Source organism: Poeciliopsis prolifica, unplaced genomic scaffold (assembly GCF_027474105.1).
Source record: "Poeciliopsis prolifica strain line A6 unplaced genomic scaffold, Auburn_PproV2 SCAFFOLD127, whole genome shotgun sequence".
Taxonomy (NCBI): Eukaryota; Metazoa; Chordata; class Actinopteri; order Cyprinodontiformes; family Poeciliidae; genus Poeciliopsis; species Poeciliopsis prolifica.
The window spans coordinates 574999-584963 of NW_026562502.1; the positions used below are offsets into that span (position 1 = coordinate 574999).

The 9965-nt window shown below is 49.5% G+C and overlaps 1 protein-coding gene across 1 annotated transcript; it reads right to left on the reverse strand.

The window, feature by feature from the left end:
• Positions 1–3026: 3026 nt before the first annotated feature.
• Positions 3027–8541, reverse strand: LOC129355236 (cytochrome b5-like). Its single transcript, XM_055024767.1, has 5 exons — positions 8211–8541; positions 5431–5559; positions 4918–4947; positions 4751–4785; positions 3027–4510 (listed from the first exon to the last, which is right to left on the reverse strand). The coding sequence occupies exons 1-5, from the start codon at positions 8346–8348 to the stop codon at positions 4426–4428; spliced, it is 417 nt and encodes a 138-aa protein (XP_054880742.1). The 5' UTR covers positions 8349–8541; the 3' UTR covers positions 3027–4425.
• Between the last annotated feature and the right edge of the window lie 1424 nt (positions 8542–9965).

Here is a 9965-nt window from a genome sequence, read left to right on the forward strand (position 1 = left end):
CATTGCCGCAATAAGTCAGGCTCGTTCCCAGTGAGGTTTGGACTCAGCCAGGGCTGATCTTTGTCACCGATTCTGTTCATTACTTTCATGGACAGAATCTGCAGAGCAGCTGAGCTGTTGAGGGGATCCGTTTTGGTGATGTGGTTCTATTGGCTCCATCAGGTCGTGACCTGCAGCTCTCGCTGGAGCGGGTCGCAGCCGAGTGTGAAGCGGCCGGGATGAGGATCAGTTGCTCCAAGTCCGAGGTAACGGTCTGGAGCCCGAAAAGGGTGGAGAGCTGCTCCAGGTGGAGGAGATGTCCTAGTTCAAGTGGAGGAGTTCTAGTATCTCTGGGTTCATGACTGAGGGAAGAAGGGATCAGGAGATCGACGGGCGGATTGGAGCAGCGTCTGCAGTGAACTGGACCGGTCCGTCATGGTGAAGAGAGCCGAGCCAGAAAGCCAAGCTCTCGATTTACCGGTCAATCTACGTTCCCACCCTCATCTACGGTCATGAGCTTTGGGTCACGACCAACAGAACCAGATCTCAGATAGAAGCGGCTGAAATGGGTTTCCTCTGTAGGGAGCTGAGTTTCCTCCATAGGGAGCTGGGTTTCCTCCGTAGGGAGCTGAGTTTCCTCCGTAGGGAGCTGGGTTTCCTCCGTAGGGAGCTGGGTTTCCTCCGTAGGGAGCTGGGTTTCCTCCGTAGGGAGCTGGGTTTCCTCCATAGGGAGCTGGTTTCCTCCGTAGGGAGCTGGTTTCCTCCGTAGGGAGCTGGGTTTCCTCCGTAGGGAGCTGAGTTTCCTCCGTAGGGAGCTGGGTTTCCTCCGTAGGGAGCTGGGTTTCCTCCGTAGGGAGCTGGGTTTCCTCCGTAGGGAGCTGGGTTTCCTCCATAGGGAGCTGGTTTCCTCCGTAGGGAGCTGGGTTTCCTCCGTAGGGAGCTGGGTTTCCTCCGTAGGGAGCTGGGTTTCCTCCATAGGGAGCTGGTTTCCTCCGTAGGGAGCTGGGTTTCCTCCGTAGGGAGCTGGGTTTCCTCCGTAGGGAGCTGGGTTTCCTCCGTAGGGAGCTGGGTTTTCTCCGTAGGGAGCTGGGTTTCCTCCGTAGGGAGCTGGGTTTCCTACGTAGGGAGCTGGGTTTCCTACGTAGGGAGCTGAGTTTCCTCCGTAGGAGCTGAGTTTCCTACGTAGGGAGCTGAGTTTCCTCCGTAGGGAGCTGGTTTCCTCCGTAGGAGCTGGGTTTCCTATGTAGGAGCTGAGTTTCCTCCGTAGGGAGCTGGTTTCCTCCGTAGGGAGCTGGGTTTCCTCCGTAGGGAGCTGGGTTTTCTCCGTAGGGAGCTGGGTTTCCTCCGTAGGGAGCTGGGTTTCCTACGTAGGGAGCTGGGTTTCCTACGTAGGGAGCTGAGTTTCCTCCGTAGGGAGCTGAGTTTCCTACGTAGGGAGCTGAGTTTCCTCCGTAGGGAGCTGGTTTCCTCCGTAGGGAGCTGGGTTTCCTATGTAGGGAGCTGGTTTCCTACGTAGGGAGCTGGGTTTTCTCCGTAGGGAGCTGGGTTTCCTCCGTAGGGAGCTGGGTTTTCTCCGTAGGGAGCTGGGTTTCCTCCGTAGGGAGCTGGGTTTCCTCCGTAGGGAGCTGGTTTCCTCCGTAGGGAGCTGGGTTTCCTATGTAGGGAGCTGAGTTTCCTCCGTAGGGAGCTGGTTTCCTCCGTAGGGAGCTGGGTTTCCTACGTAGGGAGCTGGGTTTCCTACGTAGGAGCTGGTTTCCTACGTAGGGAGCTGGGTTTCCTACGTAGGGAGCTGGGTTTCCTCCGTAGGGAGCTGGGTTTCCTACGTAGGGAGCTGGGTTTCCTCCGTAGGGAGCTGGTTTCCTCCGTAGGGAGCTGGGTTTCCTATGTAGGGAGCTGGTTTCCTACGTAGGGAGCTGGGTTTTCTCCGTAGGGAGCTGGGTTTCCTCCGTAGGGAGCTGGGTTTCCTCCGTAGGGAGCTGGGTTTTCTCCGTAGGGAGCTGGGTTTCCTCCGTAGGGAGCTGGGTTTCCTCCGTAGGGAGCTGGGTTTTCTCCGTAGGGAGCTGGGTTTCCTACGTAGGGAGCTGAGTTTCCTCCGTAGGGAGCTGGGTTTCCTCCGTAGGGAGCTGGGTTTCCTCCGTAGGGAGCTGAGTTTCCTCCGTAGGGAGCTGGGTTTCCTCCGTAGGGAGCTGAGTTTCCTACGTAGGGAGCTGAGTTTCCTCTGTAGGGAGCTGAGTTTCCTCCGTAGGGAGCTGAGTTTCCTCCGTAGGGAGCTGAGTTTCCTACGTAGGGAGCTAGGTTTCCTACGTAGGGAGCTGAGTTTCCTACGTAGGGAGCTGGGTTTCCTACGTAGGGAGCTGGGTTTCCTACGTAGGGAGCTGGGTTTCCTCCGTAGGAAGCTGGGTTTCCTCCATAGGAAGCTGGGTTTCCTCCATAGGGAGCTGGGTTTTCTCCGTAGGGAGTTGGGTTTCCTATAGGGAGCTGGGTTTCCTACGTAGGGAGCTGGGTTTCCTCCGTAGGGAGCTGAGTTTCCTCCGTAGGGAGCTGAGTTTCCTACGTAGGGAGCTGGGTTTCCTGACAGAGAAGCTCAGTCATCCAGGAGGGATCAGACTAGAGCTGCTGCTCCTCCACATGGAGGATCCAGTTGAGGCATCTGGTCATGATGGAGGCTCCCTGTGAGGAGTTCAGGTCCCACCGGGAGGAGAGGAAGACCAGGACCATGATCCCGGCCGGCCTGGGAACGCCGTGGGATTCCCTTGGAGGATCTGGAAGGAGAGGCTGGGAGAGGGAAGCCTGGGCCTCCATCCTTAGGCTGCTGACCCCGCTGACCCTACTGACCCTGCTGACCCTACTGACCCTACTGACCCCGCTGACCCTGCTGACCCCGTGACCCGACCTGGATAAACGGCAGATGATGGACGGATGGACACACTTCATTTCAATCCAAACTTTTTGTCATGAAGTTTAAAACAAGTCCTCAACAATTATTTTAAATAAAATGCCAACATCAAAATTATATTTTTCTGTTAAAATAATAAACTAAAATCAGGTTGATGTTATTAAAATAAATTTAATCATCAGATTTACATAGAAAATTATTAAAGACCCCAAAATAAAAAATAAACCGACAGTTTCCTGATTTTCTGGGGTTTATTATTTTCTGAGCCTCAATTTTAAAAACTTTTTTCTGTTCAACTTTCTGATGTTTCTGCTTCTAGATTAAGATGAACCTCAGAAACAATTACGATTTCTCTTCAACCTATTTTATTTTATTTTAAAAACCTGAACTTCCAGCCACATTAACTTTAATTATACTCCAGAACTCCAGTTGGGGTCCTCTGAAAATCACCCAGCGGACCATAAGAAGGCCCCCAAACCTCAATTTGATCCCTCACATTTACAGCTTTATGCATCAGTCGTCCATCAAAACGTCCCAGTTAGTTCCTGGTTTAATATAATAATAAAATACATCAGCTTTGTTTCTTCGGTCTCCTTTCTGGAATCTTCCCGGCAACAGACCACCAACCTCCAGCTGATTGGTTGAGTTTTAAGTTCTGGGTTTAATTCTTTCATTTGAATCTGAACAAAATAAAATAATCAGATTGTTCCTGTTACACCACAGGGTGGCGCTGCAGAGCTGCATTCATCTGATGGCTCCAGAACCAGCCATCCCACAATAACCTGGAGTAGATTTCAGAATAAAAGCCCGAAGCAAAACGTCTCAATCACTTTACATTAGGAAGCAGCTGCACTCATACATCATCACTGGGTTCTGGTTCTGACAGAACCTGGACAGGTCCGGATCGACCAGAAGTTCTGGAAAACGGTTCAGTCTGAAGGGCTCCACCTGCTGGATGGAGGACAGATTCTCAGGTTTTACAGCCAGATTGAAACTTTTTCCATAAAAATGAAGTCAGAATTTCATCAGTCCAGTTCAAGAGTTAATTAGTGCAGAACGAGGCGGGAAGCCGGTTCTGGTGACAGACACCGCGGGTCGGGTTTCACCCACCCTTCAGACTGAGGTCACCAGAACCAGACTGGACCAAACTGGAACCAAGTGGACCCAACTGGAACCAGACTGGACCCAACTGGAACCAACTGGACCCAATAGTAGCTGCTGCTGCAGAAACTGGTTCACATTCAGTTCTGAAGATATAAAAACTAATCATACATCCAGTGCAAGATCAAGAGGTTCTGCTGAACGTCTGGATTGGAAATGGCCGCCATTAGGGACGTCATTGGGACAGAGTCGTGTGATTGGCTGGTTACATTCTGGTTAATTCAGAGTTGCCATGGCGATGCAGCATAGAGCCGCGGGTCCAGATCAGACTGAGGGAACGTGATGCTGCTGGTCCCAGCAGCCAGTCGTCCGCTCTAGAACCGCCGCTCTACGCTCAGGGGAGCCATCCGCGCTGCGGATGATGACATCACAGCGCTCAGGCGATGATGTCACATGCTGTCGGTGGTGTAGATGCGGTACATCAGAGTCACGATGCCGGCTGCCAGAGTGGGGATGATCAGATTGGACCACCAGCTGCAAGAGAGGAGCAGGAGACACTGAACCACCCAGACGGAGACCGGCTTTGGCCCCCTGGCGGCCCCTGGTGGGAACAGATGCCCACCTGTTGCCCCTTGAGGCCCCCAGAAGCCCCTGGAGGCCCCCGGAAGCCCCAGTTTGCCCCTAGGGCCCCCAGAAGCCCCTTGAGGCCCCCAGAAGCCCCAGTTGCCCCTAGGGCCCCAAAAGCCCCTTGAGGCCCCTGGTGCAAATGTTTACCTGCCGTCCTCCTTCGCCGTGGTAACCAGCGTTTCCTGTCCAACACAAAGAAGAGAAGTGATGATGAAGGTCAGAGTTAAACATCATCATCCTCTTCCTGTTTCCTGCTCCTCATCCATCCACTGCGGCCTACATTTCCCATGATGCCCCTGGCTCTGCAGACTCACCACAGGCTTGTGGATCTTGTGCCGGTCGTCCTGCAGACGGACAGACAGTTAGTGAGACGAGTCATGGTGGACAGACAGTTAGTGAGACGAGTCATGGTGGACAGACAGTTAGTGAGACGAGTCATGGTGGACAGACAGTTAGTGAGACGTGTCAAGGTGGACAGACAGTGAGACGAGTCAAGGTGGACAGACAGTTAGTGAGACGAGTCAAGGTGGACAGACAGTGAGACGTCAAGGTGGACAGACAGTTAGTGAGACGAGTCAAGGTGGACAGACAGTTAGTGAGACGAGTCAAGGTGGACAGACAGTTAGTGAGACGAGTCAAGGTGGACAGACAGTTAGTGAGACGAGTCAAGGTGGACAGACAGTTAGTGAGACGAGTCAAGGTGGACAGACAGACAGTGAGACGAGTCAAGGTGGACAGACAGTTAGTGAGACGAGTCAAGGTGGACAGTAAGGTCAGTGTCGTGTGGTGTCATGTCGGCGTCGCCGTGGCGACGACCCCACACTGACCGGGTGCAGCTCTCCGATCACCAGGCTGGCGGCCATTTCTCTGGCGTCGGTGGAATGGCCGACGTCCTCGAAGCTCTCGGTGGCGTTGCTCCCCGCCTGCTCCCTCAGAACCTCCTCGCCTCCGGGATGCTGCGGACACGGACCACACCGTCACCGGAACCGGAACTGGAACCGGAACTGGAACCGGAACTGGAACCGGAACTGGAACTGGAACCGGAACTGGAACCGGCACCAGAACCGGAACCAGAGCCAGAACCAGAACCGTCACTGGAACCGGAACTGGAACTGGAACCGGAACCGGAACTGGAACCGGAACCGGACCCAGAATGCTCTGGTTGTCACGGAAACCCCTGAACGTCTGATTTTCGGCTCAGTTTTAGTTATTTAGTTTTAGTTTTAGTTTTAGTTTTTGAAAATGTGACCAATAATCATCAGGTCGAACATTTTATTTTCTAAATGTCAGTTTCAGAGATTTGTCACCAAAACGACCCGATGCGACCCGGTTTCGGGAGGAGGACCGGATTACTGAGGAAGATTATGAAACCTGTTCATCAGTTGCTACTTTTTAAAACCTTTGAGGTTTTGGTGCTTTTACTGGTGAACAGAATATTTTACACTGTAAAACATTTTTAAACAAATGTAAAAGTTTTTAAAAAGTAGAAACTGATGAACAGGTTTCATAATCTTCCTCAGTGTAAAATAATTTTCTCCCAAAATAAACAATAATTTAAATTATCAGCACAAAGACAAATAAAACATTTCATGAAACAAACAATAATCTGATGATTTTCCTCAAACTGTTTCTGTGTTCTGATGGTTCTGATGGTTCTGGAGGTTCTGATGGTTCTGGAGGTTCTGATGGTTCTGATGGATGTTTGACATAAATAACTTTAACAAACTGAACAAACTGTGTTGATACAACAGAAAGATTCAAAATGGACAAACAAATAAAATGTTTGACCAGAAGAACAAGTCCAGATGAAAAACCTCTGGAAGACCTTCAGGGTCCAGTTCTGGATGGGTTCTAGGTTCTGGTTCTGGCTGTCTGTTCTGCTGACTCTGCGTTTCTCTCTTATCTCTCGTCCCTGCTCCAGTCTGCCGGATCGCCCTGCCAATGATTTACAGCCTGCAGCAGAGACAACGAGCCGGGCCTCAGCAGAGCCGGGCCTCAGCAGAGCCGGGCCTCAGCAGAACCGGGCCTCAGCAGAACCGGGCCTCAGCAGAACCGGGCCTCAGCAGAGCCGGGCCTCAGCAGAACCGGGCCTCAGCAGAGCCGGGCCTCAGCAAAACCGGGCCTCAGCAGAACCGGGCCTCAGCAGAACCGGGCCTCAGCAGAACCGGGCCTCAGCACAGCCGGGCCTCAGCAGAACCGGGCCTCAGCAGAACCGGGCCTCAGCACAGCCGGGCCGCAGCAGAACCGGGCCTCAGCAGAGCCGGGCCTCAGCAGAACCGGGCCTCAGCAGAACCGGGCCTCAGCAGAGCCGGGCCTCAGCAGAACCGGGCCTCAGCAGAACCGGGCCTCAGCAGAGCCGGGCCTCAGCAGAGCCGGGCCTCAGCAGAACCGGGCCTCAGCACAGCCGGGCCTCAGCAGAACCGGGCCTCAGCAGAACCGGGTCTGAAGGAGCCCCGGACCGAGCGTCCTGATTGGCTGGCCGGCGCTGACGCTCCCTGGAGGACACGCCCACCACCTCACCTCTGTGCAGCCTGTCCTCTGACAGACAGCGGGACAAAAGTCCAACCTGGCCGGTTCTGAGTGAAAGGTCCTGCAGGAGCAAATATCAGTTCATAATGACCTCTGACCTGATAGACGGTTACCATGGAGACCGCGGAGCCATTACCAGACAACAGAAGAGCTGCTGAACCTCCGGTTGGTTCTGTGGACCTGAACAAATCAGCTTCATGCTAATTAAACCTGCAATTCTATTGGCTGACGGGACCAACGGCTGGTCACCATGGAGACGACTGCAGTAAGTGAGGTGCTCTTATTTTAACAGTTTATTCAGGATTGTTTTGATTCTTCTGGGTTTTTAATGATCCTCTGATTGGAGGTTTGAGTCGATCGAAAAACTATTTTATCATAAGCTGATGAACCAAGCGTCCTAAACAAAGTAAAGTTTGTGTTATTCAGACATGGAAGAAGTCGATCAGGTTCTGACTGGACCGAGTCGTTCTGCCAACACTGTTACCTTGCACAAGGACTTCCTGTCAGGCACAGGAAGTACTTCATTTAAAAAAAAGATTCACTTTATGTTTATGTGCAAATTACATTTTTAGGTAGTTAAATTCAATAAAGATTGTTTAAATTTAATAGAAGTATTTGTTATTTTTAAGAGTTAAATCTTTTTTTTTTTCACTGTGATTTGTTAGTTTAGAGGTGAAAAATGAAGTTAAACTAAAAATATGTGAAAAAAATTAAACTCAACATGAACAGAATAAAGAAAATATTTGAAATGATGAATTTATGAGAGCAAAGACTCAGTAGTTTTAACAAGCTGCCTTTTTAAATGGCTTCACCACGTCGGACACAAATGTGATGCTCACAATAAATACCCAATAATCATAAATCAGTGATTTAATAACAACGTTTCTCAGGTTCATTAAGTTACATTCTAGAATAGTTTATACTTGGCGGCCATAGGGGCCCCGGCCCCCAAATCCAGAATCCTGAGCTACGGCCCTGAGCGGCTCTCAGATTTAATCCTGATCAAATCTGATGTGAAGCAGCAAACCGAGAGAAAGCTCCGGCTGGTGACCGGAACCAGAAGCAGAACTTTCCTCACCTCGTCCAGGAACTTGGTGACGTCATAGACCTTGTTGTGGATGATGATCCAGGTGGACTTGAAGGAGTTCTGCTCCTCAATCTCTGACAGCCGGAAGTACTTCACTCCTTCGGGGCTTTTCTCCTGCTTCTCACCCATCTCTGTCGCACCTTGGTCCGGCAGCGAACCGGGAGGACAACCGGGAGAACCGGGAGGACAACCAGGAGAACCGGGAGGACAACCAGGAGAACCGGGAGGAGAAGCTGCTCGGCCGGACTGAGGTTATGTAATACCGGGGAGAGTCCGACCGCACAAACACTCCGACATTTACCCAGAGACTCCGCTCCAACTTCCAGCGCTCACTGCTTATCAACGATCAAGGTGAGCGCGCGGTAACACCACTTCCGTGTGGAGTTTTTCAAATAAAACTGACAAGCCAGTTTAGGGATAGAATATCAAGCATAGTAAAAGTAAAAAAGAAAGCAAGAGCTAAAATAATTCCATAAAATTGCTGAAATTGTGAAAATTAAAATTAAAAACAAAATTAAGATATTTGATAACACAAATAAGTAATTATATGCAGTTATATTCCATTTAAAAAAATAAAAAACATGCAATAAAAATAAAACAAAAAAATTACGTAAGTAGACTTCTAAGCTTACAAATTTGTGCTTTAAGCAAACAACTATACATATTTATGAAGGTATTTAAATAAATATTAAATAAATAAATCAGATCAAAATTAAAAAGCTTAAAGGTGAAATGAATAAATAAAAAGATAAACAAATATATTATGATAAAGCACAATTAAAACGTGTTGGTTTTCCTGAGAAGCCAGAGGCGGTCCTGAGCAAACCGCTCCCCCATTTATGAATGAATGCTCTTTAGTAAGAAATATTTTTTGGAGTTATCCTTAGTCTATTATTCCCTTTTTTCATATTTTATTTAAAAAAAATTAGAGTTGAGTGTTGATGTAAATATTTTATATTGAACCAGACGGAAGTATATTCGTCCATTCAGTAAATAATTATGTGCGATTGCTGACTCAGTTGATGAATGTTGAGATTTTATTTTTGAAAGAATACGTCTCCTTCCGGTCCGACTGTGTTCAAGTAAGGCTACTTCAAGGCACCAAACAGAACCTTGCCACGGTTGGTACCGCCCTCAAAGTTATTCTCGTACTCTCATTGGCTTCCATTTCCATATCGTTAACAAAGCGAGTCGCTGATTGGTTTCTCACCAGTCATCGCCCAGCTGTGGGCGAAGACTGGGCAAAGCAGGCAAAGTTCACCAAAGTTCAACAGTTTTCAAGGAAACCACTTCTCACGCAAGGATTGGCTTATCTCACGCACTCACGTAATACGTGTTGAGTTACCCGCTGGTGCTGCCAGAGGGCTGCTTTAATGTGGATTTCCTCTGGACATTAGCAGCTTCTAAACTGTTAACAGCAGAGCTTCCTGTCCAATAGACCAGCTTTGATTTAACTTCTGGAAGTCTCCGGCGGGAAACACGCGCCCCACAAACTCAAAGCTGGTCTATACAAAGATTGTCTACACTGTGGTAGAAGAGACAATCAACCAGACTTACCCAAATACTGACAACAGCCACATGAGTGTAAGTAAGGTTATAGAGGAGTACAGCATCATCTTTTTAATATATTTGAGCGAATTTATATAAAATAACCTGAACTAAAAACAGAAAAAGTCACATGGATGAAAAGAGGAGTGCAGACTCGTCATTTGTGTTCCCCATCTTTGGAGCGAAGGTGTTTTGAGA